Source organism: Heterobasidion irregulare (assembly GCF_000320585.1).
Source record: "Heterobasidion irregulare TC 32-1 unplaced genomic scaffold scaffold_14, whole genome shotgun sequence".
NCBI classification, from domain to species: Eukaryota; Fungi; Basidiomycota; class Agaricomycetes; order Russulales; family Bondarzewiaceae; genus Heterobasidion; species Heterobasidion irregulare.
The window spans coordinates 768,775-788,535 of record NW_009258210.1 but is presented as its reverse complement, the minus strand read 5'-3'; the positions used below and the strand labels follow the sequence as shown (position 1 = coordinate 788,535).

The following is a 19,761-nucleotide window of genomic DNA, read 5'->3' as shown; positions in this document are numbered from 1 at the left end:
GTATGCATAGCTGAATTCAAACAATTACCAAAGCGGTTAAAATGTTCGATGTATGTATAAAAATACCTGCAGCTATTATGAATCACGAAGACGGCCACTAACCAAAATTCATTTCCCCATCTTGCGCCCATCAGACCTTCGAATGCCATCGGGTTAGTTCAGATTCTGCAATTTCATCCACTCCTTATCATTCGCGTTAAAATCGACACCCTTCCTCTTCCACCACTCCCTTGCCCGCTCACCCCCTCCGATCGCATCCTCCAACGCCTCCTCGATGTCGCACATCCGGTACTGGATCGGCAGCCCGCTCTGGTCCCACCACTCCAGCACCTCTGGGCGGTTGTGCCGCGTCGCGCCCACCAACGTGTCCTGATCGAAGAAGAGCTGCAGCCCGCTTGTCAGCCACCACTGCAGTACCTCGACGCGCCCGTGGCAGCTTGCGTGGTACAGTGCCTGCTTGTCGTACGTGTAGTCTAGTCCTGACCCTGCCCACCATGTCAACGCGCCGACGTGCCCCGCTGCGCTCGCAGTGTCCATGACCCGCCCGACCTTGAGTGGTAGCCGCGCGCGCTGCATGCGCCACCACTCAAGCACAGCGACCTGGTTTTTTGCGGACGCATGCTCGAGTGCGACCTCTGTATATTCGAAGGGCAAGTCGTCCGATGCGAGCCACCAGTTCAAACTTGCGACCTGTCCGCTTCGCGACGCACCGTCGATCGCCTCTGCGATCGCTCTTGTTGGGGGCGTGGGGAATTCGGATGGGTGCTCTTTGTGCATCGAGGACCACCAGTCAAGGACGGAAACGCGGCCGTAGTGCGCGGCGGTGATGAGAATGAGGTGGTGTTTATAGAGTTTGCGGAAGAGCGGACGGTGGTGCGTGAAGAGGTGTGAGAGAATGTGAGTGTATGCAAATCGGACAGACAGGCTGGCGCCGACTGTTGTCGGAGGGTGCACAGACGGTTCACACGAGACGATGAGGGGAAGGTAACCTGTGAGCAGCGCATGGTCCGTGGGAGACGCACGCGTCCATGATAGAGGCTGGGGAAGCGACGTGGGCAGTCCGACAGCTTTGGTGAGCTCCCAATCTCCGATATGGTCCATGATTTCTGCCATCAACTCTACGGGAAGGGGTGGCAGTCGAGGATTGCGATTGCGAGCCAAATGAATCGTCGGCGGGAGCCCTGTGTCCGCGGTTGTAGTTGATCCATCGCCTGGTTTCTTCTCGGTGACTGTGAGATGATGCGGTCCCTGTGGCACTGTAGGTTCATTCGCCGAGGAAGGCGAAGAAGGAAAGGCGTATAGATGGATGTCGTGATGCGCTAGTCTCGAGGATAGCTCAGCATCAGTGCCAGCAGTAGACAACAAGCGAACGGCACAGAAGAGGTAGAGTTGCTCGTGCGTCAGACGACGATACGCATCGTGAACAAGGTCCACTGCGGGTGTTGTGAAAGGAAGGGACATGGTTTTATAGGCTCCCTGCACCTGCATCGTCTATGGTGGGGTGAAGGAGGATGAGCTTTGAGCGTAAAAGCACAAAAATAGAGGTATCCATGGCTCCGCATGCGAACATCAGGGCGCGGCTGCAGTGGAAGCCATTTGACGTACTAAGAACTGCACCTAAACGCCCTCCGACTATAATCACAGGGTGATAGTCTCGACGTCTCGTATCCCTCGAGCCTTCCCAGGCTGCGACATTGCTCGAAGAGGATCCCGAAGATGCTAAGGAAGCCTTCAACGACGGATGGCTTTTCAAGACATGCCCCACTCCTGACAGTTCAGCCCCTTGCACGATACAGCCGCGCAAATTCCGGCACAGAGCATGGAAGTTGCTAGTTGGACCCTCACCTTTGTGTTCTGACCCTTGCACCCGGAGTCGGCTCCCATGATTGTGAGTAAATGGCGGCTAGTTTCCATTCAAATGAAATGGGTGGACAAGAAAATAAGCAGATGGAAAATCCTCGTTGCACCGGTGCGCACTGGGTGAGGCTCGCTGACCGTTTAATAGGCGTTGCCACGAGTGCTTATGGAGACTCGGCTTTGGTGTTTCGAGGACTAGAGTAGTCTGGGCTAGAATTATTCTGAACAATGCAAATTTGCCTTGTGGTGGACCACAGGTCCTGTTGAAGAGGAGGCGGATTTATGTAATCGCTCTACGTCAGAGGCTTTCGAGTTCCCGAGGCGGCTTTGATTCTGCTGTTCTCCTCTGCGCGTACATATATGCTCAAAGATGAGCAGGGACAAAAATCTGCGTGCGGAAGGCTTCTAGACAACCCAGAACATGGAAAAAGATGATATTGGCTACATTAAGACTTGCGATTCTGCGTTTTACTCATAACTTCGCTGCCAGCTCTGTTAGCTCTGGCACAACGTCCGATCCTTTGCCTTTTGAGAAGTAATCTTTGATGTTCGTGAGCGCGCGGACCTCCATCTTGCGCTGCGAGTCTTGCGTCTCAGTTCCCATGTGAGGGAGCAGCGTCGCATTCGGAAAGTCGAGAAGGCGCGGGTTTACGACGGGCTCGTCAGGGAATACGTCCAATCCAACAGCACCGAGCTGTTCGAAGTATAGATGATGGAAGATACGCCTGTTGTCAGATTTCGTGTGAAATGAAAAGACGATGGGGTGCGTACATGGCCATCTTCGAGCGCCCTGATCATCGCCGCCTCATCTATCACCTTTCCTCGTGCGGTGTTCACGATGATAGAACCCTTCTTCAGCTTTCTGATCATCTCTTCCCCGACGAGGCCCTCTGTCTCCTTTCGTAGGGGTACGTGTACGCTCAGCACATCCGCAAGGCCCAGAAACTCGTTGAGCCTGTCCAAGCTAAAGTATTCACACCACTCCGGCGCGTCCGCGACGCGCGAACGTGAATGGTAGATGATGCGCATCGGAAACGCGCGCGCGAGCTCTGCGAGCCGGAATCCAATACCACCAAGCCCGAGTACCGCCAGTGTCCGACCTGTGAGATCGTGCTGGACAGCAGATGAGAGCCCAGATTTCCAGTTATCAGACCGCAAGTTGCGTTCGGCCTTCGCGAACTGGCGAAGCGCGGAAATCATCAGATACAGGGCGGTCGTAGCAGTTGCATCGTCGACTGCCCCAGGCGTATTTGAAACGATGATACCTGTCATCAAAGTAGACGCGCGACTTCACAGTTGAGCTGAGCGACATGTGTTGAAAACAGGAAGGGTCTCGCCTCGCGCCTTGCATGCAACGACATCAATCTGATCGTATCCAGCGCCATTGTGTGCGATCCACTTGACGGTCGGTGCTAGTGCATCGACGATCTGTTCATCGAAGACACCGATCCTCTCTGCAGATGAATTGTGGCGGTATACGGCGACGGTGCCTTCGTACTTTCCCCCGAGGCCGAATCCTGATAAAAAGTCTGCGCGGTTGGATGAGTCCATTCGCTGAAGTGCTTTTGTTAGAATCTCCCACCCGCCATGATGCAAGTAAAGATCTTCTCACAACCACATCCGCAACGCCATCGAAGAGCTCCCTCATTTCGTCGTGTGCCCAGACGATATCACCTGCATGACGTGAGTCAGATAGAAGTCATTAGCATTTCAGCTCCCGAATAGATCTGAAGCCTGAAATGCATACCGCAGATCATTACGCGAGGTGCCATCTTGGACGCGTCTTGAGCAAGTGGGAGAAATAAATCGTATGGGGATGTTGCAACAAACTAGGGACCAGGATGAAGAGTCAACGCCGTCCTACTTTACTTATATGTTGCCACTTCTGACGAGCGGAAGGTCGGTCCGCTCGAGCGGTGGTCAGTGGGACAACATGAGATCGATTGCGAAGACATGAACAGAACGACAACGGCCCGCCGTGCTCTGGCGTAACAATTTACGAATAATCAATGAGGCAGGGGGCGTTGATGAATACAGGTAAATTGCGCCTATCCCGTTGAGCGGCTATCAACTGTCTCATGCGGCGTCACAGGCTCGTCGGAGCGGCATCGGGCCAGGCAGGATCAGGTCGGGCCTCCAACATCCTTGAGAATTTTAGTTCCACACCAAGCTTTGAAATTCTGCTTCAGATGGGCACGACAGGGGATTAATCGACTACTGCGGACAGACAAGCTTATCTTGTGTTCTCAAATGGCCGTGGTCACGCTTCTTCACTATTCGCGACCGTTTGGCCTGACTTGATCAAGAGACAAGCCTACCTCGGTGAACTGTATGACGTCCATCCTGGTGGATGGAATCTGGCCAAAGCCCAACTGATCTCTACTCATGTGCACAATACACGTAGCGTTAATAAGAGCCCCTATTTACCCCTGCCCTTGCCCACGCTCTTGCCCTTGCGCTTTCCACCTTTTTTCATTCCTGCCACTCTGTCGCCTTTCTTGGCACGAACACCCTCACCTCGGTTGCTTCTCTGCTCCATGTCCTTGCCAAACACGCTACCATGAGAAGTCACCTTGGTCTTCCGCTTTGCCTTCTTGGATGAATTTGCATTTTGTTGGACAGGAACCCCAATTTTCGCTGGTCGGGAAGCCTTTTTTGCTGCACGTATGGCAGCATCCACACCCTTGCGGTCGCCCTCTTCTTTCTCTTCTTCTAAAGCCATTTTTCTCCGTTTGACTCGCCGAGTAAGACCAGAGAATTTGTCACGCTTAGGCTATGTCAAATAGTAAGAACTGGCGGTATATGAAGGTGAAGCTAGCTTACTTTGACATTATCGAGGTTCAACTTGTCTTGATTAGGAGCAGACGATTTGGATTGGTATTGAAGCTTGCTAAGATCTAGAAAGCGGTCTGATGATGGGGTTCGTACGTTGAAATGAAATAAAACAAACCTGAAGCCTTTTGCTTGTCCGAGCTGGACTGAAACCATGTGCGGGCAGGTCTCGAGTATATTTCATCTTCGTGTTCGATCATATTTTGCCCCTTCTTGAGTTCCATCTCTGCTTTCCGAATCTGAATAAAGCGGTGAATTCTAATTTCAGTGTTCATGTGATCACACCTTACATGCTTTTCTTCCTTTTCGTCTTGAAGAACCCCAGCAACTTCTTTCGTCAGAGACTCGAGCTTTTTTGACCACTTCGATATAACCTCAGGAGGCACCGTACGATGTCGGACCTGATCCTCCTTTGATGCGTGCTTGATCGCAGCTTTTAGCATTTTTCTGTCTGCTTCCCCAACAAGGGTCACGGAACTGAAGAAATAATAAACGTTGTAGGCAATATCTGAAAGAAGAGCACATACCGACCCTTCTTGCCTGCGCGCGCTGTTCGGCCCACACGGTGCAGATAAAGGGGGAGCTGTCCAGGCATGTCGAAATTGATCACAGTCTCGATGCCTTTGATATCGAGACCGCGGGAAGCTAAGTCCGTCGCCATCAAGAAATCCACGGCATTATCACGAAAAAGCTGAAGAGACCTGAGGCGCTAGGAAATGCGGGATAATTATTGAAAGATCCAGAGCATCTAAACGCACGTATTACATACCTGTTCCTGTGTCAAGTCACCATGCAATTCTTCGCACGACATCCCTAACAAACTGAAAACGATACGAATTTGATGCGCCAGCTTTTTACTCCTGAAGAAGATGAGTACACCAGTTTTGAAGGTCCGTTTGCATAACGCTACAAGAATAGCTGTCCTGTCGGTTTCCTTCCCGGCACGAACACGAACAAATTCTTGTGTGAGTCCACGAGCGGTACTGCGTCGTGGATCGACAAACAGTCGAACGGGCTTGTCAAGAGACATTTTGACAAGTTCATCGACGGAATCCGTCATTGTTGCCGAGAACAGCATGGTTTGGCGAGATGTGGGACAAGATTTGATGATTTCGGCGAGTTCGTCTGCGAAACCATCTGACAACATACGATCTGCTTCGTCGAGAACGAGAACGTCAAGGACATCGAGTGTGAATGTCGGAGAATTGCGGATATGGTCAATAAGACGACCGGGGGTCGCAATAACTATGTCTGGTCGAGCTCGTAGTGCCACCTCCTGAGCTTTCAAAGAGAGTCCACCTAAACCCATGCTGTTGATTAATTGAGATCATGAGCAAAAAAAACTGACGCACCAACAATAAGGCAGAGTTGTATATCCGTATGGGCTGCAAGTTTTTTGCCGACTTCGTAGCACTGAACTGCGAGCTCTCTCGTAGGAACAAGAACAAGGCAGCGCGTAGCGGCAGCCCCTTTGCCTTTGTCTCTGTACAGAAGGCGCTCTATCATGGGGATGATGAATGCAGCAGTCTTTCCGGAACCAGTCACAGCGTTTCCAACTACGTCCTTGCCCAGGAGACCTACAGGAATGGTAGCAGCTTGGATGGGAGTTGGAGTGTGGAAACCAAGAGTGGTCAGGGCTTTGAGAACAGGACGCGATAGATTCATGGTGAGGAAGGACGAGTGTGTCTGCGCTACATCAGTATCTGATGAGAAGAAGGCTGCTTTACGTGCTTTCTCTGCTTTAGTCTCTGGTTCACTGTCATCTGAAGATGAAGAAGCGTCAGAATATTCCCCCTCGTCCTGTTCGTCATCGCTTCCCAGTCCGTCCTGTTCACTTCCCTCTTCGTCGGACGTCACTAAGGGATCTGGGTCCTCCTCGTTCTCCTCAGGTTCTAGCAAGCTCTCCTCGGCTTCACTCGCCTCATCTTCCAAGTCTTCGCCTTCATCCTCTGTGGAAATTTGTTCCTCATCGGAATCTTCCTGCTCGCTGTCTTCTTCCTCTTCACGCTTGCGTTTACCGGTGTTTTTTGTAAGCCGCCGTCTGGCAATGATATCGTCAACAGAAATCGGTTCCTGTGATTCCAGTGAGACTTTGCGAGTCGGAAATGGAAATAAATATACCGGGCGGGATCCTTTCGTAACCAGATCTGCGACGTCTGCTCTCCCATCGAGAATGTCATCGTGGAAGTCGCCTGCAGGGTCAAAGACAAAATCTGGGTTTAATTGAGCACCCTCTTCTTCAGGCACTCGGGATTTTGCAGGTTTGACGGCAGGGGGTAGTGTGTCTTCCTGATCAGATTCAATTGTCATGATGAAATCGTCGAACGCCATAGCTGGAAAAGTGGTTTGTGGTTGGACGGAACGGTGACCGCCGCCAAAACCCAAGTCGGGGAAGAGGAAATTTCAGCCACGTGATCATATACGATATCGCGTCCGGCAGGCCGCGACTTCGGCGCGCTCAGAAAGGCTCAGGATCTCGGAGGATCTGTGATTTTCTGTTATTCTTGTGGGCAGTCCAGGCGTTGAATGTTGAACATTACATCGAGTACTCAAGCGCATGAGATGCGGCTTCCTGGGCTTCGAGGGGTAGTCCACTCTAGTTGACTTGAATCCTTCATACATGGTGCAATCCCGGATGATGAGCATCACATCTGAATATACTCACACTTCTATTCAAGGAGGTAAACAGGTCTTGCCGCAGTCACAATCACGAAACGCCCCTTCCACCTCTCCAACCATCCAACCATCCTACCGAACCACTTCCACGCCCCACCTTGCTTCCCCAAAAAGCTCTGAAAGCCCGGAAATACCCAGTCAGTGATATCCTCCACGCTGATATCAACAAACCCGATCTCTTGTAGGTCCTTGATATACTGCTCTTTTGTGATCATGTTCTCTCTGGGCATGATACGAATAATGGGGAGCAGGGAAGATAAGAACCTATTCGGCGAGGACGAGAAACATATATCTGCAAGGGCAATCCGTCCGCCTGGTGCCAAACGAGGATAACTTTGCTGAAGGAAGTCGAAGCGCGTGTGGAAATGGTATGCACAGTCTAGTGCGAGGATGGTAGTAAATTCATCAGAAGCTGATGGGGACAAGGGGTGTTCCACATTGCTGTCGACACTACAAACAGCATCACATTGATGTAGAATTACGCGTGTTTGGCCTCTCATACTTGCATCAGAAGACAGGAAGTCCTCCACCCGTTGTTTCGAGCGTATATGATGTGCTGAAAGGCTGGTTATTCCGCACAGAAGGCTAGGTCGAGGTATCGCAGGGTGGGAAAGCTGCAACAGGAGAGAGTCCCCGCTACCATGGCCAACATCTGCGTGAAATCTGTTAGATCATAATCTTGCAAAAAAAAACAGCAGCTGATGCATACCCAGCACGCGACCACCTGCTATAGGGGCTGCAGCTGTGACCAAGTGTAAGGCCAGGGCTTCGCAAGGATTTAAGATATCTTTGATGCGTATGGGTTTAGACAGACAGACCTTGGCAAGCCTCGGGAAAGATCCTGGTATTCTGTGAAGTGTGAGTCAATGCTTCTACGCTCGTGGTTATATAGTCCTTGAGAGATCAAACCTTCCAATAGCCCATGTTGAGCCATTCAGTCTGTGGATGTCTTTCATCTTCGTGCACCTTGTTGAGAGCTAGATGAAATGTCCCGTACGGATCCTTCCCCTTCTGCGTCAGAAAAAGGACAAACACAAGAAGAACCAAAGATAAAATCCATAATATCTGGAGCATCGCTGATGACGAATTGTTTCAGCTACAGCTGCATCACAGTCTGTTGACTCTTGTAGCAGGCTGCTTGGCTGTTGAGATCGCCGAGTCAGGTACAGGCTGGTACAGAGAGAGTGCTGCAGCCTGACTAAGCACGGAGCAAGTTTGCAATGTGCCGTGGAACGTTTCTTCCGTCGTGGTGTGGCGCGGTTCAAGCCATCGTTTGTCCTCATTGTCAGAGCCCTCAAATGCTCTTTGCTTTGCTCGACGTCTAAGACATATTTTCCTGACCATTTCCCAATTCTCTGTATTCATAACCTCACAACCTCACTTTCATCGTCAGCCATGTATCATAAACTTCCTCCAGTTTGGTCCTTCTTCCTGCTGGCTACCACAGCTAGAGCGTCCGCAATCCTCGATTTTTCCAATGCAATGTTTAATGATAGAACATTGTCTTCCTCGCGACTTGGTTCGTGGCCTCAAGGCACATACTCTGGGAGACATGTCACGAAGAGGCATAATGACGTCCTGGCCAGTACCAGCACCAACTCTTCTAATTCAACCACGGATCATGTTTGGATAATCCAGGATACATTTGACTCTACGAATTTTTTTGAGTGCGTGCTATCTATTATTGTGGGCTTGATACCATATTTAATACCGCGGAACAGTCATTTCTCGTTCTACAATGAAAGTGATCCAACTCAGTGAGTTGATTGTTGATCACGGTACTCACATACAACTTATACCAACCGATTCAGCGGAACTGTCGAGTAATGATTCCCTGGCTAATATTGCCCATGAGTTGTATTTGACTTCGAAACAATAGCTATGTCGATCGCGACACTGCAATCGCGCATGGACTTGCGTATGTGACAAACGATAGCCAAGTCATAATGAAGGGAGACGATACAAACTGGCTGGCGTCTGGCCAATATCGAGAGAGGTTCGGTTCACGTTGAATGCAAGTGGATCTATGTGCTCATTATTATCAGTGTTCGGGTGTCGAGCTACGCTCAGTATAACACTGGTCTCTTCATCCTTGACATTGATAGGGCTCCTTGGGGATGTGGTAGGTTTATGATATCTGTTTTATTGTCTCATTTGAGGCTTGACTCATTCCGTGAGGTGTCTGGCCTGCATTTTGGACTCTCGGTAGTGGTACTTGGCCTGAGGTCAATGATCCTTGTTGCACCTTCGAAGAACCCTGTCTGAGGTGTTGTATTTGCAGACCGGCGAGATTGACATCATCGAGGGCGTTCACGACAATGAACACAATCAAGTTACATGGCACACAAATCCAGGTTCGTGCCCGCGCCAACGTCACAATTCTTCCAGTAGCTCATGGCTTGGATTAGGTTGCACACTAACACCAACAGCCAATTTCACCGGATCTATTGTGGTATGTCATATACATGAAAAATAGCTAGATAGCACGCTCACAGAATCACAGGCGTCATCTAATGGACAACCAAATTTGAATTGCCAAGGTGGAAGCGGTGATACCTTCCCAGGGTGCGGGATCACAGAATGGAGTCGTGCCTCTTATGGCCCTACATTCGATAGCCAGGGCGGCGGAGTGTTCGCGATGAAGTGGGATCAGGATGGTATCGCAGTATGTGAGTCGATAGATTTTGCAGGTCGTTGGGCTGCATCTGATTCTTTCCTAGGGGGGTTCTACAGGGTTGCTGTACCTCAAGATGTTAAGGATGGCAGCCCCAATCCCGCAAACTGGGGGACTCCCGTTGCGATGCTTGCACCTGATAATTGTGATCCCCTGACGTACTTCGTGAATCACTCTATTATTTTTGGTACGTTCCATCCCTGACCTTTCGTTTCATTTTGTTGACAATATATTGCGTAGATATCACTTTTTGCGGTATGTTCTCCTTCTCTTCAAACCCAGCAGCAGCTTACATTGCAATCCTCGTGCCTCATTGTCGTGGTTCGCTAGGCGATTGGGCTGGCAACTCTTATGCCACCTCAGGATGCCCTGGAACGTGCTCGGATCGCATCATGGACCCAGGAAATTTTGTGGTTGGTTTCATGCCTCTTGTCTGGATATCATCACTGAGACTTTTGTAGAATGCTTCCTGGATCATCAACAGTTTGAAAGTATATCGGAGGCAGAATATCACTAGTCGCAGCTCCAGCCGAGCTGTCCACACTAGTGTTGGCCCAATGACAACGGTGATGCTCGGCCTTATTGCGTTGATCTCATTAGTACATTTAGTACATGGATGGATGTAGGGACCGATAGCTGAAGAGAATACACGTATATACCTTACGACCAGTCACGGGCATTTTGGACATTAGACACATTCAGTGCATTTATCTTTCGAGCAGATTACAGCTTCATTTTCCAAACCCTATCCTGTGAAGGTACGTCTGCTTCAATTCCATGCGCGGAGTCTGGCTCCGCAAAACTCGCCCTCATTGGCGTGACGCTCACCCAACCCTTCAACATTGCCCAACCATCCGATCCGTCTGGAAGCGTACTCTCCGCTGGATTGATGAGGCCGCCCATATCAGGGGAAAATTTGAACATCAGATGCCCTACTTGGTCGAGCGCGTCGTCAGATTTTGGTAGCAGTGACGACAATATGGGTGTTGAACTCTTCACCGAGCCATCCGGCCCAGCACCTGATACAGCGCCCTCACGAGCCGAAGCATTTGTCTGTGATATGGTCTTGAATAGTCGTCCATAAGTGTTCCTCCAGATCTTAGTCCAATAGATAGGCAGGTCTTCGGAAGCGAGAAGGCCTTCAACCATCGGCACATTCACGTTGTAAAGATCTATTTCTCCAGAGCGGATTCCTCCAGGGTCAGCTCCCCAATTGTCATAGAGGTGTTTCATGATGCGTGCTGAGAGGCGGTGTGCGGGATCAAAGAAACTCTCTGGGGTCGGATGGATGACAGTGCCGTAGGAGAGAGCAATAGAACGAATCTGGGAGAGTGAAGAAGAAAGGGCGGCGCCAATCGTACCCGAGGAAAGTGCGAAAGCGGCTGCACAAGCCAGGAAGGCAAGTCTCAATATATACTCGTTGAATATGCGGAATTTTCACGCACCAGATGTGTTGCGGCCCAGATTCGGGCCGGAGATCTGACGCATACACGCCTACATCAGTAAATATTGCTTTGGATGATAGACCATACTCACCAACAAGTCGATCTGCCCCTTGTAGAGATTATGTAGACCAATGTTCGCACAGGTTGCCGGTGTCTTGAGAACTTTGTATCAGGATCTGTATTCGCTGTGTTATGAGCGCCAAGACTCACACCGTCTAATAATATCCATTCAGCGAGCTCTCCTGGTCTAAGAGGTCTTGGTGTATCTGACACATCGCCATTTCCATCTGTTCAGACGAGTAGTCAGTATTGAAAGGTCAGAGATTGAATGATAGCTCGTTGGAAATCTCACCAGCCTGGTCTCGAGGATAGAAGTATCTGCCCGTAATGGTATCCTTGATTTGGTATGCTTTCCCTGTATTCGTACCAGGAATTCAGGAGGAGAGCTTGGGAGCAAATAGGAATAGGACAGCACCGATCCACGATTTCTGGGAGCTTGGGATGACTACTTTCACATCCCACCCTGCATTTGCGATTAATTTGACATGTCAAAATTGTACCGTGAATACGAGAGATGTACTAAGATCTTCGGTGAGGTGTTTATAGAGCCCATAAATGTAAGGTGATTCAGGACCTGGAGGCCCATCGTCGTTCTGAAAAGAGTCAAAAGTAGTGAGTACGACAGATGTTAGTTAGAAGACAACGTAAATACAGTCAGTAAGACTCGCAGCTGTTCTGAGGGCATAGAGAGAGCTGGTCGTCGAGATGTACCTTATAACTGGCTGAAGAAGCCATCAAGATGGGGCCGGACCGGTACGTAGGACCGGGTCTTGTAATTTAACTTCGAAAATTCGCCATCTTGGGAAATATCAAATGCTCTTTCCGTCATTTACCTTGGTACACCACGTCTACAGTCTCGGAGGGCCTCCAACACTAGAAAGATTCATATAGAGGTATAAGTGCAACTTTCTGTCTGCGAGAACACTGTTGACCGCATTACTGTGGATTTTGATTGTTTCTGACGTCCAAAAGTATCAGATGATCGACGAAATCGGAAACAAGGAAAAGATGGTATTGAACGTTGAAGGCTACCGCTGTGCTAGATAGTATACGACCCTAAAACTTCCAAACTCAAGGTCATCGTCGATACTGAGGGGGCACTACGGTGCCAAAGATAGAAATGCTGAGGAACACATGAACTCTGACATCATGCTTCCAGATTATCCATGCTCGCCAGACAACGATGATGTCACTGAGGAGGTACTGTCGTTCATTTTGACATTTTTAGTATATTCAAGTATATCACCGAGCTGAGAAAACGACATACGGAAACTCTTCTGAGTAACTGTTGGGCACTGTTCATTCGGCGTAACAGTGCATTGGAGTCATGATATGTAGCGGTGAGGGGTCCAAGCTCGATAAAAAAAATAGAGTAAGTTCAGGATAAGATGGGATGTCGATATCGTGATCATCACGAGCATGACAGTGAGCAAAACCTAGTTTGCCCGCGAGTTGCGTAGATCTTGGCAGCTAGATCCGCTGGTCAGTGACCAGAGCAAGACATTGAGTTTCTCAACGTACAAAAATACGTATAACGTTATAATGATCAGTGACAGAAAGAGACTTGTGGCGGCGCTCAATTACTGAGATAACGCGAGTCGATACATCGGAGCACTTGCCGTAGCATATGGCGTTGAGCGCAATTTTCATAATGTTCATCTTAAGCCAGCTAATCCAGGATGCATCGAGCCCGTAGCCTGACAGGGTCTCGTCTCTAAGGTATAGCATATTTACTGAGAAAACAGACAGGCGTTGGAAGTTAAATGAGAGTTGAATCATGGCCGGAGTATGCGCCCCGTATTTCCTCGTACAATGCTTTTATGCAAGTGCCTTTGTGTCAACTTGTATGCTCCATCGTCAGAGTGACGGTTACTCGCTGGCAAACATCCCTGCTCTAATATGCCAGCGCATGCCTACGAACGTCGAACACTCTTGATGACCAGAATCTGGACTCCGTATGCTGATTTCTGATTCTTGAGCGCCAAGCGTTCTCATTGTGATCTTCGCGAAGATGGCTGACCACCATCTAGGGATCAGCCGTACTGTAAGCCATGGAACTAGATCAAAAGGACGGACGGCGGTGGTCAAGCGCTAAGTTGGCGCAGAACTTGAATGAGTTGGATCGAAAACTGCAAACCATGACAGGTGATTCATACTCCGATCTACTGCGACAAGTTCAGGATTATATCGGGCAACTCCCAAACGCCCCCCACTTGTATGAACTGCATGTAAAAAACCAGCAGGAGGAAATAAGGAACGCAGTGTGATTATGATCACTGCAACAAATTACATGTAACAATAATTAAATATGTCGTAGTCAAATATCAGACTTCAAACCTGGAGCCTCGGACAGTGAGACGATGCCTTAGTCTCCCACAGAAGTGCTTTTGCGAGCTCGTGACCTTTTGACTCTGGGTGCGCTCGCAGAGATCTCATCCATCCGACGCCGCTTCGCGACTCTCGAAGGCTGGTCCTTCTTGCGTTTGGCTTTTGAATTTTGAACATCTCCTGACTCTTCTGTATCCTCCCTTTCTGGCTTGTAGGCGATGGCGTCAGCATGCAAGGGCCTTCGCTTGCTCTTCCTAATGGCGATAGGCTGGCTGGCACTGGCGATTGCATCGTCCTCGGCAATGGAAGCTGATCGCGATGGTAAGGGAGCTGATGCTGAGGGTATGGCAGCCGACGAGGCCGAAGACTCTGTAGGAGAGAGTTTTCGTCGCTTCGCCTTGGGGGCGTCTTCAACCTGCTCATCGTAGTCCGTTAACTCGCTCTCATCTCCTGACAGCGTAGATCCGCCACCCAGCCTGGAGCCTTTCTGCGGTCCCGAGCTCACGCCGGCAGATGCCGAATCCTGTAATGAGGTGGGCATGGGAGTAGTGGAGCGGGAGATAGGGGATCCAGGGATACGATAGCTCGCAGATGCTGTGGATTGACGCCGCTTGAGCTCATCAACCGCAGATTTCCTGCGTTTGGTTCGCTTGTGTACACCCTCCCCTGCATTGGGTAAATAGAACACCTCTTGCTCACGGAGTAGATCAACACCAACCAACTGGCGCAAGATGCCAACCAAATAGGAGTTGAGATTCAACGACTCAATGTCAGCGATCATCCGCGCGTGGTCATCCTGAGTGGCAAATCCATGATCATCAATCTCCTCATCTTTCATTAGTTCCCCGTCGCCAAGAGAACAGCCTGGAACGATGAAGTAGGAACGAGACCCGCCCTCCTGGGAAGGAACACTGATTCTGTGGAACCGGCAGTTGGAACGAGTGACAGGAGAGCTCGTAGTTGGCGGTGCACGTCTGGAGGGAGAGCGCAATTGGCTTGGAGACGTCTGCGAAGTAAACTCGGCAGATGTAGATCGAGATTTCGTGAGCGTCTTCGGTTGAACGGAGGACACAGGTTTCGCAGCAGGAGGCGGCAGTGGTGGGACACGCCCGTGATGGTGGTGTATGAAGCCATGCGAGTGAGTATGCATGAGAGGTGGGAGAACAAGTTGTATATGCGGTCGGCCAGATGGAATGGGCTGGAAAATTGCAGAGCTAGTGGCCGACGCGGAAGACTGTGAACGGGAGCGCATTCCAGGAGCGATCAGCATCTGAGACGCAGCACTAGCGCCCGAGCTGGTTGATCCATGGTCGCTAACAGCGTCGTTCGTTGAAATTTCCTCCTCAACAGGCACTGCCTGCTCCTCTGCCTCTGCCTTTGCCTTTCCTTTTCCCTTGTCAAGGTTCTTGGCGGCTCTCTGGCCCTTGGGCTGCTTCTTTGTCACATTCGCCGTCTGTGATCGCGTTCTGCGCGGCGAGATGGAGCGAGAAGGCAATGCTCTTTTTCTTTTTAACATCCTGGACGCGGGTTTGGACTCAGTGGGAGATGGTACACTAGATTGTTCGTCGTTGCTGGAATCGGCATTCTCGGTTTGCACCTGTGAGGAGGAGGCTATCTCAGTGTCGGGGCTAGGGCGCTCTGGAGTTCTGTCCGCAGTTCTCTCGCTGCTATTCTCTTCGTCAACTTGGCTAAATTCAAAGGGAGTGCTGTAAAAAATCAATTAAAAAGATATATAACGAATAGACCGAAATAGCACCTACCTAGGAAGCTCAGACTTTGAAGGTTCAATGTGAGTCTTTTCCAACGGAGGTTCGAAACCATTAACATGAATGGGGCGATGGCTGCTTCGCACCAAGAAAGGGTCCTGCTCGGCATCAGAGAAGTAGTCCGGATCCAGCTCACCATCTGCATCTGCGTCGAGGTCGCCATCGCCGTCAGTATCGCCATCGAGGTCCTCACTGGCGTCGAGAGGATTATCGACTGAGGCACTAGCTGAAACACCGACATGCTCGTCACTAGATACAGACCCTTCTGGATAAGACAGCTGCAGTTGGCCCAGATCATCCTCGGCGGAGGATGCCGTTTTCGCCTTAGTGTCCACAACCGAAGCAGCGGCGGAGACCTGCTCCTCGACGGGTGGAGATAGAGCGGCGACCTCCTCATTTACATCGGGGGAGCCCTCAAGTGGTATGTGTGGTGCCGTCGACTCCGATGCAGCATCCTGCTCTGCGTCAGGCTCGCCTACCGCGGTTATTAGATTATTTGGTTCCGTTGTAAGGACCACATTCTCCCCCGCGGCAACAGCGATAGGCGCAAAAGAGAGATTCCGGCCAACATATTGTTGGAAGAGAGCCAGAAGGGGGCCACCGTTCTGCGCGGTATTGTCTGTAGCGCCGCCAACAGAGGAATCGCGACTCTGAACTTGATCGCTAGGTCCTGTCCCAAGAATAGCGTCCTCCTGAGCGATGTAATCTGCGATGATAACAGGAGCGAGGCTAAGATTCGAAGTTGCTTTGGGCGTGACAGACTGGGCATCCCGTCGTGGTGCCTCGGAAGCATCAATGCTGCTATCCGAAGGTGTAGGAGTGCCTCCTCCCAAACTTCCAGGGACGGGAGTAAACAGCCCACTGGGGCCTTCACGAGGGCTTCTGGCAGAGAATCCGGAGTCTTCCAAGTCCTGAGCACGGAGCGCGGATGCTGCAGTTGCGAATGGCGTTGCAGCTTGGACTTTAGCTGCCGATGAAGAAGGCGAGGGCGGTGGAGGGGAATGCGGACGACTAGCGGGGTCAGGGACATTCGGGTCTGCCGAAACAGGTGCTGGAATGAAAGCAGAAAAGCTTGAGCGCAGTGGTGAAGTAGAGAGGGAGGGTGCGTGTGCGATCGTCGGTTGAATTGGAGACGTATCGTTGTCTTGAGCAAAGGTGGTCTCGAGGTCCACAGCCAGTGAACGAGCAGAAGGTGCATCAGAAATATTGTCAAGCTGGACAACACTAGGTACAGTCTCGTCTGTCGCTGCCTCGGGTTCCTAAAATCATTTCAGTATATTTTGAAGAGTCTGCCCAATTAGAGAACATACAGCTGTCACCCTCCCTTCGGTTCTGACCTCTTCTACCAAGTAATCTGAGAGTTTGAAGTCAGGAACGCCAGCTTCGCTAGGTGCAGCAGACCTGACATCCGGGAGATCATCCTCTTTTCCTGGGCTCAGAGCCTCAGATTCAGGTGATAGCTCTTCGACCACATAGACCGTCATCTCTCGCTCCACGGTAGATACTGAGACCTTATCAGGAGCGGAGGACTGTGCAGCAGGCAGTGTCCCTTCGTCGGACGACTGTGCAAAAACATCGATTTCCATAGCAGGGTTGATCTCTTCGACAATACCAGAGGCGGTATCCGCCCCAAAGATCTCTTCCGCCACATTGGAGAGTTCGATGGACGGGTTCCCGGTTGTGGCGTTGAGTTGGCCCTCAGCAGCAACTTCGATGTCCACGACGTTGGAGGAGGAATCACCGACGATTTCTTTAAGATCGGTTGCTTCTGAGAAAACATCTTGAACGACAGAAGAGTTGTCCGGCTCTGCTGCGGTCTGTCGTTGAAGCGACGCAAAAAATGCCTCAATTTGTTCATCCGACACATCGCTCTCGTGCATCGTATTCGCACCGGAGGCCGGGATGATGAACGAGGAGTCAAAGACGTCCCCGAAGCCCTCCTCTCCATGGGGCTGACCTGGCATATCGACAGTTTGGGAGGTGAGTTCGGCGTCCGCCACGGCAGTGCCATATGCTAAATCTTCGTATCAATAATGCGAGGTCTCAAGGAAGGGAGAAATTGGTACGACAAAAGGAACGCACCAACACCGAAGTCGCCTAAGGTCAAGGGATCGAAGCCAGGATCGGAGGGAACATGGTGTGTTACGTGTCGCGAGTCTTCTCCGCCCGGCATCGAGTGCATCTCCGGAATGCGATCATCCTCTTTTTCGTCCTCGTCGGAGGAAAGGACTATCATCGGCGGCTCGACTCCCCACACCTCGTCTTGCTCTTCGTGCACCTCGTCCAGCCCTTCATGGACTTGACCTAATTTCTCATCGTCGTTCTGACCATCATCTGCACCAGCGGCCCACTTCTCAGGCACATCGAGATCGCTTGTACCGAGGGGAAGCGCACCGAACGAATCCTCGTCGTCATCTTCATCCCTATTGGCATCTTCGGCATCCTCATATTGAACGCCTTCACTGTCAAGATGCCCAGGGCGGGTGGCAACGCGTCCAGAAAATGCAGGTGGCCAATTCCAATCGAAAGCGAGCGCGCGAGCGCGATCATCCTGATTTTCCCTTTGAGCTATGGCGCGTAAGTGTGAATTCAAACTGTGAGATCTGGAATCAAACTTACCTGACCCACGAACAGTATTAGCAAGGTCACCATATAGATCTTCATTGTCAAGGTGCTCATCATTTAACCCTTCATCACCATTCTCCGCATCCTCGTCAGATAAAGCAGGCGGAGGGCTGGACTTTGGCAACCCCTCTGTGTCTACTTCAATGATTTCCGGAGACGGTGATCGTGAGAGTACGCCTGGCGTGATTGTAAAGGCCTCATCAGCATCCGGAAAGATAACCAAGTCTCCGCGAGGACTTTCGGCGGGAGTCATGTCCAGTGGCGTGAGGTTATTGGGGGTGAGCCCTGCAGCGGCAGGGGCAACAAGATCCCCACCGGCATAGAAGTCTTCTGCATAAGTGCGTGGGCCTTCCCATGGATCCGGGAGCTCGACTTCAGGCTCCGTGAACTTTGTCGGGGATATTGGCAAAAATTCTGCGTAGGAGCATATAATGTCAGCGAAAAGCATATTGATGCGAGGAAATGAAGCGCACCTTCTTCTGCCTCGTCATCTTGATCGTCACTCTCTGCATGAGGGAGATCATCGATCTCACTTTCTACTTCTTCGTCCTCGTCCTCATCTTGTTTTTGTTGAGCGTCGAAAATCATCTGCTGCGCATCGAATTCCTCCGACTCATCCGACTCATTGTGCTCCTGACCTTCATCATGACCATCATCATCCTCGTCTGATGATACGAGTTCGATGACATTCTTTGTGCTCGCAACATTCTCTGGGTGTTCCTCTCCCTCCTCTTCATCACTATCGGAGAAGTCTTCTGATGAGTCACGGTGCGCTCCCTCATCCGAGTGCTCCTGGTTCACTTCTTCTTCTTCTTCAGACTCGTCGAGTATCTGAATCGGTTGGTCGATGTCGCCTTTGCCGGATCCGCGTCCTTCGCTCGTATCTTTCGCTTTGCCCTTTGAGTTTCGAGACTGAAGATGCGCGAAAGAGTCTTCCAGAGCCTCGTCGGACTCCTCTCCACCCTCTTCCGTGCTCTCACCCACATTTTGTCCTTCTGATAGACTCACCTCATCCTCGGAGGTTTCTCGAGCCCGCAAGGGTGCGTCGCTAACTTGGGACGTATCGCCTTTTAGTTTGTTGGGCTCTTCCTCTCTTCGGAGTGCCTTTCTGAGCGCGCTAGTGATGTCTCCAATCCACGAGTCGAATTGTGATCGCGAAAACTTATCATATGGGTTGAAGATTGGAGGACGAAGCGCCCCATGTCGCGACGTTGTGTGTTGTGCGGGTGCGGGGTTAAGGGGCAATGGAGCGACGGGTGATTTCCAAGGGTGAGACATACGTTCGTCCAGAACGAGGCGTTTGAATAAACAAGTGGATGCTGGAGAGAGAATACAAGAGAGAGCTGGAGGAACAGTGGCAGGCGCGTTGTGCCACAATAGCGTCGCGTCGAGAGTCACACGTGGGCGAACTGGAGATCCATCGAATACGTAAGGATCTCACAGTCACGCGAGCCTCCCCTTCCACTCCTCTGCGTAGACATCTTCGTTCAAATATTCA

At 50.8% G+C, this 19,761-nt stretch overlaps 7 protein-coding genes across 7 annotated transcripts; 1 reads left to right on the top strand and 6 right to left on the bottom strand.

Annotated features, from left to right (window-relative positions):
- Nucleotides 1-153: 153 nt before the first annotated feature.
- On the bottom strand, nt 154-1,425 carry HETIRDRAFT_239144 (uncharacterized protein; the record flags this gene model as incomplete). Its single annotated transcript, XM_009555073.2, has 2 exons — nt 154-1,218; nt 1,258-1,425. Coding segments are annotated over 2 exons (1,233 nt in total), but the record flags the coding sequence as incomplete, so codon positions are not given.
- Nucleotides 1,426-2,274: 849 nt separating this feature from the next.
- Nucleotides 2,275-3,654, bottom strand: HETIRDRAFT_482706 (uncharacterized protein). Its single transcript, XM_009555072.1, has 5 exons — nt 3,605-3,654; nt 3,470-3,531; nt 3,195-3,411; nt 2,629-3,122; nt 2,275-2,551 (listed from the first exon to the last, which is right to left on the bottom strand). The coding sequence occupies exons 1-5, from the start codon at nt 3,627-3,629 to the stop codon at nt 2,330-2,332; spliced, it is 1,020 nt and encodes a 339-aa protein (XP_009553367.1). The 5' UTR covers nt 3,630-3,654; the 3' UTR covers nt 2,275-2,329.
- Nucleotides 3,655-4,276: 622 nt separating this feature from the next.
- Nucleotides 4,277-7,020, bottom strand: HETIRDRAFT_332035 (uncharacterized protein; the record flags this gene model as incomplete). The annotated part of the gene is made up of 8 exons (XM_009555071.1): nt 4,277-4,630; nt 4,681-4,754; nt 4,808-4,928; nt 4,980-5,166; nt 5,217-5,398; nt 5,459-5,988; nt 6,042-6,762; nt 6,811-7,020. The coding sequence occupies 8 exons, from the start codon at nt 7,018-7,020 to the stop codon at nt 4,277-4,279; spliced, it is 2,379 nt and encodes a 792-aa protein (XP_009553366.1).
- A 338-nt stretch (nt 7,021-7,358) lies between these two features.
- On the bottom strand, nt 7,359-8,439 carry HETIRDRAFT_423513 (uncharacterized protein; the record flags this gene model as incomplete). Its single annotated transcript, XM_009555070.1, has 4 exons — nt 7,359-8,017; nt 8,075-8,131; nt 8,184-8,214; nt 8,275-8,439. 4 exons carry the CDS (start codon nt 8,437-8,439, stop codon nt 7,359-7,361), a joined length of 912 nt encoding a protein of 303 aa, XP_009553365.1.
- A 177-nt stretch (nt 8,440-8,616) lies between these two features.
- HETIRDRAFT_149018 (glycoside hydrolase family 16 protein) lies at nt 8,617-10,764 on the top strand. Its single transcript, XM_009555069.1, has 13 exons — nt 8,617-9,032; nt 9,087-9,122; nt 9,177-9,188; nt 9,245-9,361; nt 9,411-9,487; nt 9,544-9,590; nt 9,647-9,719; nt 9,774-9,817; nt 9,869-10,034; nt 10,086-10,226; nt 10,280-10,294; nt 10,370-10,452; nt 10,501-10,764. Exons 1-13 carry the CDS (start codon nt 8,761-8,763, stop codon nt 10,663-10,665), a joined length of 1,248 nt encoding a protein of 415 aa, XP_009553364.1. The 5' UTR covers nt 8,617-8,760; the 3' UTR covers nt 10,666-10,764.
- On the bottom strand, nt 10,763-12,279 carry HETIRDRAFT_431094 (uncharacterized protein; the record flags this gene model as incomplete). Its single annotated transcript, XM_009555068.1, has 7 exons — nt 10,763-11,421; nt 11,485-11,533; nt 11,576-11,638; nt 11,695-11,771; nt 11,837-11,899; nt 12,065-12,137; nt 12,256-12,279. The coding sequence occupies 7 exons, from the start codon at nt 12,277-12,279 to the stop codon at nt 10,763-10,765; spliced, it is 1,008 nt and encodes a 335-aa protein (XP_009553363.1).
- A 1,630-nt stretch (nt 12,280-13,909) lies between these two features.
- On the bottom strand, nt 13,910-19,744 carry HETIRDRAFT_120530 (uncharacterized protein; the record flags this gene model as incomplete). Its single annotated transcript, XM_009555067.1, has 7 exons — nt 13,910-15,578; nt 15,633-16,897; nt 16,949-17,658; nt 17,721-18,206; nt 18,258-18,677; nt 18,737-19,582; nt 19,705-19,744. 7 exons carry the CDS (start codon nt 19,742-19,744, stop codon nt 13,910-13,912), a joined length of 5,436 nt encoding a protein of 1,811 aa, XP_009553362.1.
- Between the last annotated feature and the right edge of the window lie 17 nt (nt 19,745-19,761).